At 50.8% G+C, this 21307-nt stretch overlaps 1 protein-coding gene and 1 long non-coding RNA gene across 4 annotated transcripts; one reads left to right on the top strand and one right to left on the bottom strand.

Moving 5' to 3' along the window:
• Positions 1–438: 438 nt before the first annotated feature.
• On the bottom strand, positions 439–21145 carry IRX5 (iroquois homeobox 5). Of its 3 annotated transcripts, none has more exons than XM_033129479.1 (5): positions 20404–21145; positions 18916–19321; positions 17958–18737; positions 2035–2118; positions 439–546 (listed from the first exon to the last, which is right to left on the bottom strand). In XM_033129479.1, the coding sequence occupies exons 1-4, from the start codon at positions 20650–20652 to the stop codon at positions 2054–2056; spliced, it is 1500 nt and encodes a 499-aa protein (XP_032985370.1). In that variant the 5' UTR covers positions 20653–21145; the 3' UTR covers positions 439–546; positions 2035–2053. The 3 variants fall into 3 exon arrangements, with proteins under 3 accessions (XP_032985370.1, XP_032985371.1, XP_032985372.1); XM_033129480.1 differs by having other exon boundaries at positions 439–543; XM_033129481.1 differs by lacking the exons at positions 439–546; positions 2035–2118 and having other exon boundaries at positions 17852–18737; positions 20404–21143.
• Positions 12090–15639, top strand: LOC117035551 (uncharacterized). Its single transcript, XR_004425213.1, has 3 exons — positions 12090–12659; positions 12754–12997; positions 14755–15639. It is a non-coding gene; the product is annotated as an uncharacterized LOC117035551 (long non-coding RNA).
• Positions 21146–21307: the final 162 nt, after the last annotated feature.

Genomic DNA, 21307 nt, shown 5'->3' with positions numbered 1-21307 from the left:
CCTATCTTGGTTGTGGGTGTGTGGCCCAGACAGGCCAAATGCTTGTTTTGTCTTTCGTCTTCCTCCAGGAAGGCTCAATGATAATATGTTCAACTCCAGCTGAAATATGAACAAGTCCTCATCAAAGCAAGGTTTTGGGGGTGGGGAGCAAGATGCAGTGACACTCAGGGGGCCACTCCACCCCAACCCCAGAAACCAGACTTAGTATGAGTCATTTTCTCACTCAAGTCCCATTGACTTCAACTGGATGACACTATCCATTACAAACTCCTCCACTCATATAGAAAGGAGAAAAAAAGATTTAAAAAAAAACAAAAAAAAACCCTACTTATATCTCTATGATTAAGGTAATGCGAGTTGCTGTAACAAATAAAACCAAAAATGTACAATGGCTCAAATACAATGGAAGTTTATTTATCCCTGAAGTCAAGTCCAAAATGGATGCTCCTGATTAGAGGTGGATTTCCTCCAAATGATGATTCAGGAACCCAGGTTCATTGGCTCGTGGTCCTTTTATCTTCAACAATAGTTTCCAAGGATCCTCTGCTGTGGAAGGAGAAAGAGAGGGTAGGAAATGTATACCCATTTTTTAACTGCTGGTGCCTGGAGATACCGCATAGCATTTCCTGTGGGGTTCCATTGGCAAGAACTAATCACATGACTTCACCAAGAAGAGAGGCTGGGAAATGTAGTCCTAGCTTGTAGGTGCTTCCCACTGACAACCTATCCTTTGGAAATGGGAGCAGGAGTCTTTGATGAACAATTAACCTCTCAGCCACATACTTGAGCTGTGCGGAGATAGCTGGGACATAGGAGGATGATTTGAGTTGGAGTCAGAAGCTGTAGATCTGAGGTTTGGAGTTTGGCTATGTCCTTGTGGGCAAGTCGCTTCACCTTTTTGAGCCTTGGTTTCCTAAACTGTAAAATGGAGATAAATAATGCAGAATGGGAAGAGATAATAAGGGTGACCATGTTCTATACTATCAAACATTCTACCTGTGGTTGCCCACTAAGTTTGGATGTTACAGTATTTTAGTGAAAATGTGATGTAATTGATGATTTATACGGATTTTAAATTGCCCTGAAAAAAAAAATGTGAAAGAACTAGCAACACTGAGCCTACGTTCCTGTTTGGTGACTACCAGCTAGAGCTGAATGTAGGAAAGGTATCACAGTGAAGTTCTCTACGGTCCCCACAACTCCCATATGGCCTGTCTGGTTCTTGTCAGAAGGTAAGTGTGAGAGGCCTGAGCAATGCAAGTGTCATATAGGTTAATGATAACCACACTCAAGCTTCAGGAATGTTTTACTTCTACTTTTCTGCTTCCCAAAGAGCATAGTAATTGCCAAACCTCCACCGCAGTTGCAGAATCTTGTGTATTGGCTTAATTAACTAACCAGCTCTAGAAATTGCTTATTAACAATGAAAGCCAATGTAATGTCTTTTAATGGTTGATTTTTTAAAAAAATATCCTGGCAGAACATTACTTATGAATACCATAGCACAACCTTTAAGATCTTGTTGATTTTCATAAGATAATGAATGGGAATTCCTGGAGAAGGCTTTATCCAGAACTCGGAGCCCTGCAAGTCCAGCAATCTGATTAGGAAGTTGGCCTGCTGAGGCCAGTGCTGGGGAGGATGATTGATTGATAGCTGTAATTGATTGGCACTGGTGGTGATGCCAGGGCATGGCTTTGTAGGGGCAGGCTGGTTATCTCCTGCCAATGTCCACTTGGATATTACTGGAAAGGCAGGAGATGAACAATAATGAGTGCCTTTTAACAGTCTGTTGACAGAAGATAAGTTAAGAAATAGAGTTATATATGACGGCTGGGCAGAGCAGGGCAGCAACAGGAGAGAAAAAGAGGGAGGCAGGAAGGAGGGCAAGAAGAAGGAGGAGGAAGAGGAGGACTGGGAAGAGGAGAAGCATCATTCTGAGTATATTATTCAGGATAAACTAAGGTGTGCTGCTATAACAAATTACCCAAAATCGCAATGGCTTAAAACAACAAAGGTTTATTTCTTGCTCACGGTACATATCCATCGGGGGTCAGCAGGGGTCTCTGCTCCACGTTGTCCTCAGTCTGGGACCCAGGCTGATGGAGCCTCCACCATCTGGAACATCATTATGGGGGGAAAAAAAAGAGTGGTGAATCATGCACTGACCCAGAAGTGACATATATCACTTCTACGCATATTTCATTGGCAAAGGAAGACAGAAGGAGTGGGGAAGTACAATCCTGTCACGTGCCCAGGAGGGGAAAAACTGGAAAGTTTGTGAACAGCCTTCATATCTACCGCTCAGAAGATCCCCAGTTTCTGGGTCTGGAAAGGATCTGTACTAACTGGAACTCTTTGTGTGGCAAAAACAGAAGGTGAAACTCAAACTACTTAAACAAAGGGAATTTATTGACTGACAAAACCCAAAATCCAGTGGTAGCTCTGCCTGCCTTTAGGAAAAGCTAAATCCAAGGGCTCAAAGTCTTTAAGATCTGGTCTATTTCCACCTCTCAGTTCTATTTCCTTCCATGTGGACTTTGTTCTCAGGTTTCATAGTCCCGGGGTTCAAGTTCAATGGGAAAAGAAAGCCTCCACCAATCTTCAATTTTAATAAACATCCTAGGTCTCAATCTCACTTTGTGGACCAAATTGTGGACCAAATTGTGGACCAAATTGGGTCCACATTCCTTAACCAGTCACTGTATCCAGGGGGAATGGACAGTTGGCCAGAACTAAATAACATGTCTTGCCCTAGAATCAGAATTGAAATAAGTTCATCAAAAGTATATGCTCCCAGAAGAGGGGAGAGATGGTCCCCAAGGAAAATTAAGGATGCTAGATTAGAGTAAGTATCCAAAAATATTCACAAATAAAATCACACATGTCCACTACAAGATGTAGAGATGCCCCAACCCAGTGGTTTTCCAAGTGTTGTTTTATAGATGTGCTTCAAGGGCTGCTTGGGGTTTCTGCACTCTCCAATATCCCTTTCAATTAGAATAATTGTGCTTTGTTATATGTATTAGAATTCCATATAAGATATCTTTGGAACCTCCCCCCCCAAATAAAGAAGATCCTCTGCTTTAAAAAAAAAAAAAAAAAAAAAAAGGTGGGGATTAAACATCACTGCTCTTTGATCCCACCTCTTCATTTTACAAAAGTAGAGATTGAGATTCAGAAAGATTAGTAGATGATGTCTCCTCATGTCTCATTGGACAGAATTGGTCACATGACCGCCTAGCTGCAAGGGAACCTGGAAACATGAGCATCTGGCAAAGGGGAATGGAAGTATCTCAACTGGTCTAGACAGAAACGGTTCATCTCCTGGGGCTGGGCATATTGCCATCCCAAACAAAGTTAGTGTTCCTTTAGGAAAAAAGAAGGAAGGCAATGGCTCTCAAATTGCTGTCAGCTTGGTGGTATAAATCTGATCTCACGGAAATTTCCTAAAGACTAAGACTGGGCCTTATGCCTTTGTTTATTCCTCCATTGGCCTATGAGATTTGCCTGCAATGATCTCTTTCAATCCTCACAACAATCCTATGAGACACTGAATTGTACATTGAATTTTAAAGTGTCTACCTAGAATGCACTCTTATCACTATGATTTTGTCCCATTTTACAGATAGAGAAACTGAACCTCAGAGGTAAATTAAGTACCTAAGTTCTCACTAGTAAATTTTTCTTATTCCTTACTTTATACCTTTAGCACTGAGAGGGACAGAGCACTGCGGGGGAGGAGGGAGCTTTAAGCACAGACCTTTTACTACATAGGGGTTGACTGTAGAAAGGTGGGGGAAGAGAGTGAAAACATGGGTATGCCATGCAGAAGGAATAGCATTGCAAAAGCCCAGAGGCAAAACAGTACATAGAAATAGTTTTAGAGCATAAAGTTTGAAGGAGTGTCATATTTAGGAGTTTGGGCCTTGTAGGAGGGCAAAAGAGAGCCATTAAATATTTTTTTGGAAGAAAATGCAGTCTGTCTTCAGTGGGGAACATCAGCCAACTGTAGGGAGCAAGGCTAAAGGTGGGAGGTCATTGAGAAGGTCACTGACAGTGGCCTGGATTACAGTGATGGCAGTGAGAGTAAAGGGAAATGGAGATCAAGGAAGTTGAATCCACCAAATCTGATCCAGATTTGGTAACTGGAAGTGGTAATGTGAAGAAGATGGCAAAGGCTGAGACTGACTCTCAGATTTCTAGATGGTGGTGCCATTTGCACAGGTGGGGCAGATGGGGCCAGGAGCATGGAGGACAGGAACTCAGACAGCCTGGTTCTCGAGCCTACACTCTTAGTCACAATGTGTTCTGCCTCCTCCATACTTGTCGTTCAATAGGAAGGGTCAGGACTCAGGACTGGGCCAGGGATATTGAGAGAACTCTGATCATAGTGAAGGAAAGTCCTTCACGTAGTGTAGGTACATTAGAGGGCCCACGTCCTCACACAGTGAGCTCTACCCCCTCCAAAGAGCACTGAGCGTCAGTGGGTGGGGCTCACCAGGTCCTCCCTCACCCTGCCCCAGAGTCATCATGGGCCATTGCTCCTCCTGTCCACCCAAGGTCAGACACCTGGGCCCCCAGGTTCACTCAGGACTGACTCCTGGGGTGCCCGAGACAGATCCTGATACAACTCTGGTGTGCACTTGACTACCTCCTCAACCTGTATCCTCAGAGGGCCACCCAGGCGCTGTCATCCCATTGCGCTGAAGCTAAGACTGTGCTTGGCAGTATCGATAAATGATGTATACTCTTTGTAACGAGTACAAGCATAAATGAATACTTGATAAACTCATCTAAAACTTTGTGTGGGAGAATAAATGCCCAGTCAGTTTGTTTTGATAAAGAAAAGCAAAAAGTAGGAACTGCCCTAGCAGACTTGAAGACACACTGCAAAGCCATAGTAAGACAAAGCATATGGTACCAGCTCAAGACACATAGACCGCAAGGGCTCAGAACCAGGTCTATATGTTTAAGGAACCACACATGCAAAGATGAAAGGCCAGTACGGAGCTCATAGAAATGTGTGCTTTTTGGAATAATCTTGGTTCCAGTCCAACACATGGGCACTCAATATGTGACAGATGAACCTATTGGCTTTGCAGGCAGTGCTAGAATGAATGGCTTTCTAAAGCACTCCACAGACGTGCTCCCAGAACACAGATATTATCATTGTTGCTTTACTGGGGTGGAACGGAAGCTCTGAGAGGTTAAGCCACTTACCCAAGGTGACACAATTTGTACCGGGCAGAGGAATGATGCACCCAGCTTTCCTTGACCCCAGAGCCTGTGCATTCTGCTGCCTCTTCCTCAGCAGCCTCCCCCTGCCTCCATGGAGAGGAAGAAATGTGAGCAGGAGCCCTAGAAGCTTCTAGAAGCACATGAGCTCAGTATTAGAAGGGTGAGTGGCTTTAGACAGGTGACTGGGATGGGTTGCTCCAAGACAGAGGAACCAGCCTGGGGAAAAGACTTAGGGAGAGACTGTTCCGACAGTGTGACCACAGCACAAGATACCCATGAAGGGTTTGGGGAGACAGGGTCACAGAGGGGAATGGGGTCAGACAGATGAAGAGCGTCGAATGACATAGAGAGGAATTGGGACTTTAATATTTTTTGAAGTGCCGCTTTGATTTTGTCATTCTCCTGCTTTACAACCTCCCGTAGCTCTCCTGGCTACTGTCTCCCAGATAACTGGGTAACAGTATGTAGATGGAAAGAGGAGAAAGAGGCTGGAGACAGAGAGACCTATTAGGAGGCTGATGTCACAGTCCAAGAGGGAGAGGACAAGAGCTGGAAGGGAGGGGAAGAAGGACAAGCATGCACTATGGGGCAGGGTTTTGTAAGATGCACCCTGCCCCCATCCCACCTCCTACTTGTCTCACCAAATTGAGGCTCCCTGCTTCCTGCAGCTAATGCCTGAAGCAGCAGACAGCAGCCAGCAACTCCCTCTGGGCTCCACCGAGGCCCAGAAAACGAGAGTCAGACTTTCCTAGGTTCATATCCCACTTTAACACCTACTTACGCAAATGAACCTTTCAGTGCCTTAGTTTTTTTGTCTGTAAAATGGGGATAATAATAGTACCTACTCCATAGGTTTGATGAGGCTGTACTAGATCATGTATATAAAACATTTAGTACCATAACTGGCATATAATAAGAGCTCAGTAAGGTAGGCATTATTATGATAACAGAATAATTGTTTGGATAATATGTTAATCCCTGAACTACATAATTAGCAGATTTTAGCAAAGGACTCAGTGTTGGAAATCTCAAACATCATTTATTTTTTACCCCCAAGATGAAGACATGGGCTTTATGACTAAGAAATGTCAGATGAAAGAAATTCCATTCCATTCAAGTCAAGAAGCTATGAAAAATAACTAAAAAAGAAATAAAAATTTAAAAAAGAACTGATGAATTGTCATTGCACCAGCTATGAAGATTGCTAATTATTAATTGATAGAGCGATAGATGGACAGATAGTATATCATGAAAGATAAACATGTTTTCCCGGTTTGACGTACTGATAGCTAAAAAAGAAAGCAAAGGAAAGAAAAACCTGTTCTCCATCCACAAGTCACTGCTTGTGTGACAGAAGTCCATGGTGTCACCTCTAGGAGTTTTCATTATTGAGCAGTTTTTGGAATGAGTGATTGATGTAATTAAAGTTATTGGTAAAGAAAGACTCAGTTACCGAGGAACACATGAGTCAGCAGAAAGTTTAAGTAATGAAATGATGTTCCAAGGAGTGATTCTTAAAGTAAGCTTTTTTTTTTTTCTTTTAACTCTGGACTTCTTAACCATTGCTGGTCAGCAAAAAAGGATGTAAAATAGTTAAGAACTGGGGAAAAACACTATATCATTTTAGAAATTCTCAGATGAAGTCATTTTTGATCATCTGAAACTGTATTTATCGAGTAATAATGACAAGAGAGTCAACCACGTACTTTGGTGGGGCTTGCTTACGTTATGTCATTTAATTCTGACTCTCTGAGATAGATACCATTCCTATTCCTGTTTTATAGATGAGGACAGTGAATTTCAGAGAGGTTAAGGAAGCTTCCCAGGGTTGCACAGCAGGCAAATGGCATGGACAGAAGTGGATTCCAGGTAGACCAGCACTAGAGCTCACTTTCTCAGTCACCACAGATCGAGGGCCTCTGTTTAGATTTCTCGGTCATCTAATCTGGCTCACTAACATACTCAAGATAATAGATTGCAGTCAGAATTTTAGCTTACATCTGTCTGACCCCAGAGCTGGCTCAAAATTCATATTTCTATGGGAAAAGACAAACAAGTACAGTGGCGTGTGGTCCATCCACTTGTTTTCATTCCCACCCACATGTATTGAAGGCTCAGGACATTCCAGGCTTTGGACTGTAGGTTGGGGCTATGAAGATGACTGGGGCAGGGAGACAGTCAGGAGGACGTGCTCTAGTCTGTACAACAGATGACAAAGGCTCAGATGAGAGCAGTGGGGGGGGCGCAGTTGAACGAGATCTCTCAGAAGAATCTATGGGACTTGAGGAGTGAGTACATATGAGGCGTGGGGGAAAGAGAGGTGTCACCACGTTTCTCAAGTCCTTCCACTCGGTGGCTGGATGAAGGGAGGCAAGAGAAACTGATCTGGGGTTGAGAAAAGGCCAGGATGGGGAGGAGGTGACTTCTGTTTCAGACATTTTGAATTTGAGTTCCTTGTGGTCCTTCCCGCTGGAGATATACTTCAGGTAGTCAGATGTGGCCTGGAGCAGGGGTGACAGCTAGAGCTGGATGCTAGGCCAGGTGTGTGGTATGCTACAGGACCGAGGAGGATCATGGTAGGGCTTCTAGGGCAGGTGCGGGAGGGCCTACCTGATACGCAAGCAATGCTGAAGGTCCCCAGCCAGAGAGAAGAGAGAAGGGAAAGGGGCTAGGGAGGGTGACTCAGCAGCTCCCCTCCACTTGTTACCCTGTGTCATTGCGGGTGGCTTCAGGTGGGAGGGGGGTGAACTGGGAACCTCCCACTGTGGGCATCTGCAGAAAGGGGATATGAGAGATTGCTGGGGCAGGAACCTGTCAAAGGGAGATGGCATCTACCCTCTCGAAGCCACCAGCACCCTCCCCAAACTGTGCTCAGAACTGGAGACTCCAGCCCCCTCTCCTTCCCCTGCAGAAGGAAAGGAGAAGGGCCAGAGTCCTTTGTGCTGTCAAAGAGCATATTGGGTAGTGGGTCTTTGCTATTCCCCCCAAAGAGTAATAACCCACAGACAGGCAAAAGGGATCCAGGCCTTGCAGAACCAGTGGGATGGAAGGAACAGCAGTGTAGCAGGTTTCGAAAGCTTCTCTGGTTTGGGTCGTGCCTCCCCAGAAGCACGCTGAGAGATGAGGATCAGAACACAAAGGATTATTAGGACAGGGGCGGCATGCAGGGAGCAGGGTGGGAACAGGGAGGCGGCTATCCCTGGCTTTGTCGCCAACCAGCTGTGTGATCTTCAGCAAGTTTCTTTACCTCTCAAGTCAGTTTCCATGTATGTAAAATGAGCAGTTGCTATTTTCCAAAGAGTAGTACACACATCTGTTGGGGGACATGTGATGATTTGGGGGGGGGGGTGAAAAGATGCTCAAGTGTCTCACAGAACTTAGAGGGCAGCCTGCAACGCAGAAGGAATGGGGTTGGAGAAACCTCTAGAGAGGCCAGGTACCTTCAAAACCCAGGGGGCCAAGAACTTCATTTAATTAATTTGGATATTTTTTGTACTTGTCTTCTATTGAGGGCGAGTCATATAGTTTCTCAGTTACAGTAGAGGTATGAATGAATATTCCTTTCAAAATAAGTAAACGGTGGCAAAATTTGAAGGAAATTGTTCTGTAAATAGTAGTTTTAACTGTCAGAGAGTATGACAAGGACCTGGAAGGCGGGGCTTGAATGAGTACATTTTGAGGAGCACTAAGTAAAGCAACGGCTTATTCTTTGCAGCGTCAAGTCCTATGGAGGCTTCTCAGACATTCCTATATGTTCTAGGACCTGCCAGCCGTTTACCAGATTAAAAGGGAAAATTAAAAACCAAAAAGAGACTATGGAAAAAAAAAATCTGGAGAGCAAAACAACTCCACCAACCAAAATAAACTAGGCCGATGATTTTTCTACCACACTCTTCATGAGAGCAAAGAGGTGGTGTTTATTCCACATGAGCCTTTTTCTCTGCATTGCCACTAATTCACTCTTTTCTGTCATCCAGGAAAATCGCTCCTCAGCAACCAACGGACACCTGCACGTATGAGTATTTGGAAAAAGAGCCGCAGGGTTTACATTTAGATGCTGGCTACAAATAGAGGGCAAAGAAAACTAACAAACAACAACAATAACAAAAAAATCCTTGTGGTTTGGATCTAAAAAAAAAAAAAGTCTCAGAAATGACAACTGTGTGGTTAGTCTGATGTCAAACCGTGTTAGCTGGGCAGGTGCCCGGGAACTGTGAGGGTATTCACAATCGAGGCCTAACAGATGTCTCACTCTGCTTGAAAGATGTCAAGCTGCTGTTCCTAAGGGCCTGTGGGCTCCCTTGGGGACAAAGCCACTGATAGTTTTACAGAAAAACATCCCCAAGCTGACGACCATATAGACAACACAAGCAGTCAAGAAAAGGATTTGAGAAAAAGAAAAAAAGTCAAGCCAAGACATGAAGAAAAAAAAAAGGAAGAAGGAAGGAAGAAAGAAAAGAAAAGAAATTCAAAGCAATGCACGAAAAGACCCATCATTCAGGACTTGCCTCCAACGCAAATCTTTGTTTAATAGGAGCTGCTCTGTAAAAGGATGGGCAAAGGAACTTGAAGTTTTTTGCTTGCATTATGTGAGGTAATTGTGAGTGGGTGGAGAGTCCCTTACAACAAGAGAAACGAGCAAACCTTTTTGGAGAGCAATTATTTAGGGAAGAACACACTCCTTAGCAGGGACAGCAGTCCCCGTTCCTCCTGGCTGTTGACTGTCTGGGGGAGATGGCATATCCCTCGCTTTCCCCTCATCTGTACTTCACACACGGAGTCCTGAGGAGATGGCCATGCTCCAGCAGCATTCCAGGAGGGCTAAGATGTTTCTCAGCCCAGCCTAAAAATATCTCCCTTGACAGCCTGTCACAGTGTCTGAGATTCCACCATTATAAATTCATTCCTCTCTGTTAAGGCATTTTGTTTCCAGGAGTTCTCTGTTAAAATAGAGATATCCCAGAGAACTTAGCTTGAGTGAGGCAGAGGGAGAAACCTAGGGTCAGGAGACCTGGGTTACTGATTCGGTTCTGCCGATAAACTCACTGTGTGAGCTTGGGAAAGTCATTTTTCACTTCTTGAACCTCAGTTTCTCCACTGATTAAAACAAAGAAAAGACAGATATAAGAGGGAAGACGAGCTGGTCAGAGATGGTGTCAGACGGGTGGATCAGTTCACTGGAGGGTTTGCTCTGGACGCTGTCACCTTGGCCACTGGACGCCCGGCATGTCCACTAGGGCAACTCCTTTGGGCCAGAGGGCTTGGGTTCAGGTCAAAGAATATCGTACTTCCCCACCTCCCCATCTCTGGAAAAAAAAAAAATCCCTGCTTCTCCCTTACCATTTGACATCTCAGCAAATAGCAACCCCCAAGCCCCTGGGTGTTCACCCCACGTCCTTGGAGGTATCCAGAATTCCCCTCTTCTCCTCCCCCACACGCTATCCACCAGCAAAGCCTCTACCTTCAAACTACAGCCCAACTCTGACCACTTCTCCCCACCTCTCTGGCTACCTCCCTGGTCTAAGGCAGCATTACTTGCCCCTGAATTCTCTATTAGCCTCTTAATTGGTCACTGCTTCTACTCTTGCCCTCCCAGAGTCTCAGCTCCTCACACCTATGGGTGATTTTAGAACATAAATGAGATCCTGCCACTCTCCTCAAAACCCTCTCTCTCTTCTTCCCCTGTCTCTCATTATAAAACCCAAAGATCTCACCAGGACCTACAAGGACATATAACCTGAACCTGGCTTTGCTGTGGTCTCATCTCCCACAAAGGTCTCCTTGCGGTTGCTCGAACTTGCTACCACCTCAGGATCTTTGCACTTGCTGTTCTCTCTGCCCAGAACTCTCTCCCCCCAGATATCTTCATGACCTAGTCCCTAACTTCTTTCAGGTCTCTGCTCAAATGCCACCTCCTAAGGGAGGCTTCCCAGACTCCCCTTGCTAAACGAACACACTCCCTTCCATGTCCTTGCCATCCTTAATTTTTCTCCTAACACTCATCACCAGGACATTATGATAAGCCATTATCACACTTGTTTGGTTACTTTCTGTCTCCCCTCTAAAGTGTAAGTTCCAGGGGGGCACACAGCTTAGTAAATTCCAGAGGTAGGACTGAGCAACCAAGGTCCAGGCACCCAACCAGTAAGCCACAATGTCTCTTGACAACAACGCACATCTCTTTCCCCACTCTGTCTGGGGTGTGACCTGGTCACACTGGAGTCTCGGCTTCTTGAGGCCTAGGCTGGAGAGACCGCCGCCCCCCTGTGGACCTGCAGCCTCTGGAGCCCTGGCCTCCCCCCAGGTCTGAGCAGCTGGCCCGCAGGGGGCGATGGTGGCACGGCTGGAGTCTCCTCCCGGAATCCGGGGCAGGCCTGCAGAAAGCATCTAAGGTCAAGGAAAGCACCCAGGGCCAGGGTCCGGCAGTAGGGGAAATCATTGCAGGCACTGAGCCCCGGGAGACCGAACCCCAGATGTGTTGAGCGCCGCCGCCAGGCTGCTGGTGCGGACCGGAGCTCTCCAACCCTTGTTTGATGAGCAGCGGCCAATAAATTCATTAATCATCATTTTATGCCTCATCAAACCCCCTCCAAACCCCTCCATGGGAGTTAACACAAATTAGCCCCTGAAAAGACAGTAATTTCAGTTTAGCGAGGTAAGTGCTTTCTGATGGGCTCGGCGCACAGAGCTCTCCTGACAAGCCAATCCATCAGCGCATTGGCGATGGGGCGCGGCCCGGCCGCCCTGCCCAGCCCGGCCTCACCAGGCCCCGCCCTGCCCAGCCCCGCCCAACCTTGCCTCTGGGGGCTCCTGGGCGATGGCCTTCGCCTAGGGCGCCCCCTTTGACCGGGTCTTTTGCACCCATCCTCAGTCTATCTCGTCTGGCCTCTTGCCTTCGCCCACTCGGGCCTCCTCCCCAGTCCTGAACGGAACAGAAACTTTGCAGGGAAACCTAGGCCTAAAATTGGGGAACGAATTTGGTGGCGGGGGAGGACCCGCTGGCGCTGCAGTTCTGAACTCTGACCCTGTAGAGGGAAGAGCCAGGAAACCCTTTCTTCTCCTGAAGTCCAGATGTCGGGGTTCAGCCATCCCTTAAAGTTATTGAAGGGTTGTGTGTATTGCGTGCGTACAATATCGGGGATGGGGGAATCTATGGCTCTCTGCCGATTCTGAAAGAAGTGCCAGGTTCCAAAGGAGAACCACTTGGGAACAGAGATGAGAGTCCTTCCGTCTAAAGGGCAGCTCCATGAGACTCTGGTAGCGGGGAAAGGTGGGGCGCGCCTAGTCTTTTTCGTGGCTCTCATGTCTTTCGCTCTGAAACCGCCACCTGAAGTGAAAGACTAGGCCTGGGGACAGAAACAAGAAAGAATTTTTTATCGAATGGGCCGGGCCGGTACGACTGCAGCATGGGAAGTTAGGTAAGGAAGGAGAGGGGAACAAGCCAGAGAACATTGTGGCGAAGGGTGGGGTGTTTGCAAACGCGAAGCCGACGCCGCGCCTTTCCACTTTCAGGTCCTGGTGCACAGAAGGTCCCACGGGAGCCTTACCCGGCTGGCAGGGCCCATGCAAAGGAGGTCGACGAGTAGCACCAGCCGAGCGGACAGGCCAGCGCTCTGCGGCTGCGGACAGCTGGAGCGCCGGGCGCGGCGTAGCGCCTTCATTCGCTTCCCCTCCACGCGGCGCTGCACGCCTCGGAAAATAAGTTAGCAAACGGGGAGCCGTTTATCTCTTTTATCTTGGGGCCTGATCCAATTAAGTAAGTGCACATTTACATTTGCATCCATCAGGCGGGAGCGCTGAGAGCCCAGGGTTTGCTCGGAGCAAATAAAAGCAGATTTCAGTGGGAAAAGTGGCGTCTGGGCGCGCCGCGCTCCTCCGGGCGCCGGAAACGAACGCGGCCGGGCCGTCAGCCCTAGGGATCCAGGGCTGGGGCCTGCGGCCTACAGGAGCCCAGAGACCCGCAACGGCCCCGAGGGGCAACTACAGCAGAGGGTGCAGCAAGATCTGCAGCCCGGCCTCTGAGGCGGTCCCCTGTTAGGCCACAACCTGGGCCCCGCTTTGTGCCCTGGACCCACGTCGCATTTAGCGCGCAAACGAAAAGGAGGCCAGCTCTAGCCTGGTCACAAAGGGAGACCCGCGGGGTGGGTCTTGGGACGATCTCGCAGCATTAGCCAATTTGGGGGGAGGGCAGGCGGCAAGGTCCTGGTTAGGCCCGATTTTCCTCCTGTTCGGTGACCAAGTGGCGAGGTATGTGAAGAACCGTGCTGAGGGCGCGTGCGTTTTCCCAATATCCCTGCACCATGGGGAGACCAGTTGATATTACCCGTTAGCGCTTCTGGAGGGGTGAAGGGGAAAGCCTAGGTGAGCACCTCCTGCCTTGCCACGTCGACCTCATTAAAGGTGCTTTCGAAAAAGAAGGGTTTGAAGCACCGGGAGGTAGTTTTGTTTTGTTTTTCCTTTTCCTATCCAATCCACAAGCCAAAAGACAGAAACGGTCTTTGGGGGCAAGGTTGCATGGTAGACCCCAGATATGCCAAACCGCAAATTAAACAAAACTGCGCAGGGTCCAGAGCCCTGACCAGCATAAACGTAAGTGCATGCACCTGAAGCGGAGCGGGAGCACCCGCACACTGCCGGGGCCGCGGCCCCCACCCGCAGGCTATTTCAGCCGCGGGCACATTTCTCAACAGCCTGCCGTTTGTTTTTCAAGACTGTGCCCAAGCTTTGGCGGGAATTCGTAGGGTTAAAACCGTTCTAGTTACAGACTCTGCTCTTCAAATCCCCAGTGCTAGTTGGATCCTGGGTCCTGGGCAGCAGCAAGTGGGGTGGTGGAGCCGCTAAAGTTTGACCTGCTTGAGGTTCAGAGCTAAGGCCCAGTCTTAAGTTAGGGGGGCATAGCCGGGTGTCGCCTAACTCCTCCTCTCCGCGAACCGCGTGGCGCCTGGGGGCCAGTAGGCGGCGCCCTTCCTAAACTGCATCCGCGTCCGGCTCCCTCTTGGGAGCGCAATCACATTCCTTTCACTTTGGGCGCTTGGCAAAGCGCTATTCCGTGCCTCGGCCGAGTTGGGAGCTAGTTGTGGGGGACAGGTGGGCCGGGAGGCACGACCCGTTACGAAACCGCACGCACGACCTCCCCCACACACCCTCCCATGCTCCAAGAGCTGCGCACATCAGCGGGAATGAGAAGCCCGCGAGAGGTTGGCAAACCAGGAGGCCTCGATACAGCCCCGCCACCCAGGCCCGCGAACATTTCAGACCCCAGCACTCCTAGCCGAGGAGCTAGGGAAAGAAAGCGCCCCCCCGCCCCCACACACACCTTCCGCAGCCTCTCCTCAATGCCTGCCTATGAGCCATCGGAGATTGACTGGGCTGTTCGCTCTTCAACCCCGAGGAACTGAATCCGTCCCGCTCAGAGGGGTAGGGGAAGTCACCCAGCCTGTCCCAGGTTTGGCGCTGCCTCAGAGCGCTGACTGCATAGACCCCACTCAGTGATCTGGCTACTTCTGTTGGCAGGGATTCAGCGCCTTCGAGTCCCTAAGTGCCAAGCTAGGGGGCCGGAACCAGTGCAGCCAAGCACAGGTGGCAAATGCCCGCGCAGCCCCAGCACAGAGATGTCTTAGGCGCTGCCTCACGCCACTCCCGCGTCCCAGTCCAAGCCTGCGAACAACCCCGATCCTGGCACACGCCGGAAGTTTTCTTCGGGCTTCTCCAAGGCGCCTCGCCTTTGACACGGCCCAAGACGCGGTCAAGTGGAGGCTCGAGGAGAGACTTGGGACAGTACAGACGCGCAACTATTGCTGGGATTGGACGCCGGAGACATTTCCTAAATGCCCGAACCTCGATCTGCCCGGCAGGCTGCCCCCAAACTGGAAAGACTCCAGACACCAGAGAAACCACTGGCCACCGAAAACCCAGCTCTGCGAAGGAGAAAAAAACCCTAAACGTAATTGGGGGCTCGTACTGGAGGCGAAGTACGCAAAGAAAACCGTAGACCCTGCAGAGGCCAGGGGCAGGAGGGATGCTGAGAGATGACAGCGACTCGGGTACTAGTCTTCCAGCTTCTGGCAGTTTTGCTCCCCAGCCGGGAGGCTCCTCGCGGAGCCCCCCGTTGGGGAGAAACGCCGCGGGCTCCCTGGTGCGCGGTTCCTGTTCCCAGGCAGCTTTGCGGGCGTTCGCCTCCCATCTCCAAGCCTCTGCAACCAGACTGGGGAGGCCTGCGCCGCGCCATTTGCATATTCCCGAGAACACAAGGAGGCCTGTAATTTTCTCTTTTAAATCGTTGGACAGGGTTTAGGGCCAGTGCTTCCAAAACCCCGCAGAGTTGATGTCGTTCTAAAACTCTCTCTTAAGAGAAGGGGACTGGCCTATTCTTCTGACTTTTCAGAAGACAAGGTGACTCCTGGGGCTGCATATTCAACAGGGGCGGGGGGAAATCTGATTGTGAACCAGGCTGTTGGGGGTGGTGGAGGGGGCTGGGGCTCAAGGGGCGCGGGGGGGCGGGGGGTGGGTAGGGCAAGTCATCTCTGGAATTCAATTGTTTAAAAAAATCATTTATAATTAAAGGGACAAAATAAAATACGACCGTCTCATGCATATTTAATCATTCACACTTCCAGCTTTGAAACCATTTTCCCTGCGTGAATTTTCTCACTAATTTAAACTCTGAAGTCGACTGCTGTTCGGAAAAAAAACATCTGGACAATGCAGCTTTCAAACTCGTTTAAATTCGAATAAGCTAAAGGAGCCCCGTTGCAGCTTTTAAAAAAATAGCAAAAGTAAAGACTCCGATGAAAGTTTCGGGTGTGTTTTCAAAAGCAAGTAGGGTTAAAATGATCTTTAATAGAAATGCAAATAACTGCATTTTGATTTAGCCTAATTAAAGCAGTGTTGTGTGCAAACGCATTCTTTCTAGACTAAGGCTTGGGTTTAATAGAGCAAATTTATTCTACTCGCTGGAGTATGTTTTTGCAGTAAACCCTCCCCAGCCCCGACGACCGAAAATTTCCCACGAAGTAACACACGTCCGCGGTTGCACATCTTCCGCACAAAATGGAGACGCGAGCACCCGCAGTGCTGGCGGGCCTCTGGCGCAGGGCGGTGTCTCCTCATTTGGGATTGAGACGCATCCTGACCATTCATTTTGAGATGAAATATGCGGGATTAAAACGAGAAAATAAAATCTCAAAAAGCTTTTGTAGCTACTCGGACTCTCCTATCTGAGATGGGAAAAGTGCTAAAGCGACGACAAGCCTGATGAGTTCACAGCGGTCTCATTATCTAGGCAAATTTCCTCGAACTTTTGAAGGCCACTTGTCCAAAACGGGGCCCTTGGCGGGGGTGGGGGTTGCTTTCTGGGCCCGATCGGGGTTCCCCTCGCTGCCCCCAAGCTCCTGTGGGGCTCACTCCCCTACTTCCACCCACTCTCTCTCCAATCTCCTACTCTGCGGAGTGCAGGCTTGAAATTCAGGACAAGTGTGACACCTACCTGTGAAAGGGGGGAACCGTCCCCTCGCCGGTCCCGCCGTCCCAACCCCGCGGCTGTGCGGGGATCTACCCCGCTGCCTACCACCCGCACCGTCGCGGATGGAACATTTACTAATTTAATCAAATCCCACGAAGAGATCAATGCCCAATTTTGAAGGGGTAGACAAGACAGTGACGTGGGAAGGCCTTCTCCTGGGCACCCCCTAATGCTCCCCGCCCGCATTAGCCCACAGCACCTTTGAAATAGTAATAAGGGCTAAATCCGGCATAAAATCGAACTCATTAGCAAAGTTCACCAGCTGATTGCTTTGCATAAAACACGACACTGATTGGAAGTAATTAGGTTAAGCGATGTAGTTCGGGTGGTGCCTGTCTCTAGCTGGCTTTGCCATCTCTTCTCCCTTCTGGGCATACACACTTGGGTCTCTCTCCTCCTTCCTCCAGGGTCCAATCTCCCCCAAGCAGCCCGCATCAGTGATTCAAACCTGCAGTCCCGGCAGGGCCAGCTTTCCCCCGGCTTGCAGCCTAATTATGAACCCCAGCACACTGAGGTTCTGTGGAACCTTTCATTCACCACCTCGAAAATAACTTGCAGTTTGCACCTTTTGTCCAAGACGATGGACAGTTTATTGAGGCTTCTAAAAAGTAATGAGTGGCTTTGATTATGTTAAAATCTCTTTTAATTAAATATTTTGCATTTTACAAAGGCAGCTGCAGTTTCTTTTACTTTTTAAATCTAAGAGTATAACCTGTTTCCTTTCTGTAATAATACTTTAGCTCATACCCAGAAAAATCAATAGGTGTAAAAAATTAAATTAAACTTGTATTTTTAAACTATGAAACAGTTTGGGGGGAAACACAAATGTATATATTTATATTACAAAAAACATTAAATGCCTGTACAGGTGTCTTAATTTCATAATTTACTTCAAAGATATTGAATTATCAATTTAAATACAAAATGCTACATTAAATATACAGAATAAGATTTAATACAAATCCTTTTTTTAAATTTTTTCTTTTCGGTTGGTTAAGACATTTCTGTGTGTGTGGAGATGTTTACATTTTTATGTCATCCATCTCCATAAACTATAAACTTTTTAATAGGAGGGGTAGGTTTTTTCTCTCTCTCTCTCTCTCTTGTTGATGGAAAAATAACTGCCAAGGCCATGTTTTTTAATAAATTAGGAAAGTCCGGGACCGACGCAGCCCGCGTTAAATGTCGGACATACCTTTCTTCAATTCATAGGGAGAGTCTTTGCACAGGTCTAGCTGGGACTGGCTCCGCAACATTTTCGGGTCTTTAGCCAAAGCGTCCGCTCGGTTCAACACCGTCTGGTTTAATCCATTGAAATGCGAGCCTGGACCGGTTGTGGGGCCCGGTCCGGGCCCCGGGTGGCCGTGAAGGTGTCCGAAGGAGCCATAGTTCGTGTAGCCAGGATAGAAGGGCGCCGTGTAGTAGAGAGGCCGGGACAGCACCGTCCCGCCTGGAAAGGGGCACTGCGCTGAGGGCGAGCGCGATGGCGCCGGGGCCGGCGACGCGCGGCTGCCTCCTAGGGCTTGCCCTGCTACGGGCCCGGGGCACGGTGGGCACGGAGAGCCCTCGCTCCCGCCGCCCCCGTCCTTGACCTTGTCCGAGGATGTGGCGATCTCTGCCAGAGACCACAGTTTGGGCTTGGCCAGCACCGCCTGCGGCGGCGGTGGTGGGGGAGAGTGTATGACCGAGGGCCCGCCAGGACCCGGGGGCAGCTCTCCCGCGGCTGGGTGAGGGCCCGGGGCCGGTGTGCCCGAGGGGTAGTGAGGGCCCGGGTCCTCGGCCAGTCGCGCCGCTGCTGGACCCGCGGGAGAGGGCCCGCTGGCGCGGGGGGGCCCAGGTAACGCGTCCAGGCGGCCCTCGGATGGCGGCTCCTTAAAATCTGAGTCGCTGAGACTGCCCTCGGTCTCCTTGCCGGCGGGAGTAGGCGACCCCTGCAGCCGTTCGCAGCCCGAAGCCGCCTTCTGTTCCGCTCCTCCTGCGGGAGAAACCCAGGCCATCAGAAGCGCAGAGGCCTCTTGGGGGAGAAGGGGCCCAGGTCCCCGCCCGCAAAGGCAAAGACCCCTGCCCCCAGCCTCCAGGCCCCGTGCGCCCCTCTCCAGATTCCCCTATTCCTTTTTACTCTGCTCAACACACCCTTTCCCGCGTCCACCAACCTGCTTCGGGCCCCTCGGGGTCGTTCTTGTCCTCCGGTTTCTGGGGCTCATCCTCGTCGTTCTTTTCCAGATCAATGTTCTCCTCCTCCTCCTCGTCCTCGCTGCGGTTCCTCGGAGTCCACGTCATCTTGTTCTCCTTCTTGAGGCGCCGGCGCGCGTTGGCGAACCAGGTAGACACCTGGGTGAGGGTCATCTTGGTGATAATGGCCAGCATGATCTTCTCGCCCTTGGTGGGGTAGGGGTTCTTGCGGTGCTCGTTGAGCCAGGCTTTGAGTGTAGCGGTGGCATCTCTTGTGGCGTTCTTTCGGTACGCCGGGTCCCCGTACGGGTAGGAGCCCAGGGGCGCCGCGTAAGGGTGGTACCCCAAGGAGCCTGCCATGCCCGGTGGATGGTCATAGGGAGAACCCTGCGGGGAACAGGCAGAAAGAAGGTGAGAGTGGGCCGCGGTCTCCACTGCCACCTGGGCGACCAAATCACATTTTCCCTGCGACCCGAGGTCTGCGGGCGACGAGGCCCGAACTCAGGCTTCCGCTGGACTAGGGCTGGCGGGCTCAGACCCAAAGGCAACCCCTCCCCCTCCTCAGAAGGCAACGGAGGCTCCAACTCCTGAGTCCGGTCCTTTGCCGGTGCTTGAAGCCGTTCTGGCCTCGGCGGCACCTTGTAGGCCCTGGGTTGCCCAGGAAGGTCCGTCCCCCGTGCGCAGATCCGACCACCGCGACCAGGCCCTCCACCCAGAGAGAGGCCCGGGCAGCGGCGGCGACTCTACGCTCCGCGCCTGGGTGGCTTCACCTTAGTGGCAAGGGGGGAGAGCATGGGAAGTAAAGGCATTTCCCCCGCTCCAAAGAAAGACAAACGAAAAGCTAAGCCTTGCCCCGACACTCCCACCCTCCCCAAAATGTTACTCCAAACCGAAGTCACGGCGCTTTTCCAGAAAGTGCACCCGGCCGAAAAATCCCGGATGCACCGCAGCTCCGCCGACTTTTCAGAAATTTAATACCTCCAAATCGGATTGCGAAGATAGGATTACGGATTTGCAACATTTTGGAGGACTAATTAAAGGCGAGGCCAAACACATTTACATAGACTTCGCACGCTTCTGCTCAGATTTCGAGTCTATTTCTTTTGAACTACTTTTCCAAAATTGCAAAACTAAAAAAAAAAAAAAAAAAAAAAAAAAAAGGTAGAAACTGCAGGGCAGCCTGGCGCTCACGTTTGAACCAGTAGCTGCTCTTTAATTGTAGCTACCTCTCCCCCCTCAAAAACACTTTCCGCCAGCTCAGCGATCCAAGCGAGACGCGGCTCTCCTCTCCGAGCAACTCCCGAGCCCGTGGCCCGGGCGAAGCCGACCGAGACATCGCCCAAGTTTGCAGGCGCCGCGGAGCTTGGCGGGGGCGGTTCGCGGTGGCGCGGAGGCCGGTGTCCTGATAGCCCCCGCCCGCCCCGCGCGGCCCCTGCTGCCTTCGCCGGCCGCGGCTCCCGCTCACTCACCACGTATGAAGAGAAGGCGGCCGCCGCGGCCGCCGCGGGGTCTGCGCCGTACTGGAGGTGCGAGTTGTAGCCCGGCGAGGGCGCCGTGAAGGCGGTGGAGCCGGCGTAGGGCGAGAACGCAGAGCCGGACGACGAGCGGCCGAGCTCATCCGTGCGGGGCCCCGAGATGACGCTGGTGCTGTACGCGGGGCACGAGTAGAGCGCCAGCGAGGCGGACGGCTGGTACAAGTAGCCCTGCGGGTAGGACATGGCCACACACGGGCATGGGGCGCGCCGCGCTGCGGCCGCCAACTAGCCGGGCGGCGCCCTGCGAGGGCGAGCGTGCGGGCACCTGGCCTCCGGCTGCCCCGGGCCGCTGCTCCTCCGGCCCCGGCTCCCGGGCTCCGGCTCGCGGCGCCTCCTCGCTAGCTTCCCGCGCGCCTCCGGCTGCGACCGCCGAGCCCGCTTCTCTGCGCGCCTTGCTCGCCCCGGCTGGGTTTTCCCCCCTTTCCTTGCTGCTTTCTCTTTTTCCCCCTCGCTCTTTGCACTGGGGGGCTCTGCTTTTGGCTTCGCAAAGGTCCTGCCAAGATGCTAAGTTGGAAATTGAAGATTCTGACGCCTTGTGCGCGCCTGAAGCTCCTCCTTCCCGGGGTGTAGTCGGTGGTTGGACTGGCAGGAGCCTCTGGGCGGCCGCAGCCAACCCGGCCGCCAGGCGCGCCTCGTCCTCACCCTCTTCCTCCCGGGCTCCCTCTCCGGCTCGCTGGCGCTCCCCTCGCCCCTCCCTCGCGCCCGCCTCTCCTCCGCGGCCCTCCTCTCCCCCCCTCCTCTTTCTCTACCCCCCCTCCCGTCCCCAGTTTCTCCCCCTCTCTCTCTCAGACTCTCGAGCGCCGGCCCCAGGATGACAATCACATCCCAGGCGCTATGA

Source organism: Rhinolophus ferrumequinum, chromosome 15 (genome assembly GCF_004115265.2).
Source record: "Rhinolophus ferrumequinum isolate MPI-CBG mRhiFer1 chromosome 15, mRhiFer1_v1.p, whole genome shotgun sequence".
In the NCBI taxonomy this organism is placed as follows: domain Eukaryota; kingdom Metazoa; phylum Chordata; class Mammalia; order Chiroptera; family Rhinolophidae; genus Rhinolophus; species Rhinolophus ferrumequinum.
The sequence above is the reverse complement of the archived record's forward strand: the minus strand, read 5'-3'. Positions and strand labels throughout refer to the sequence as shown.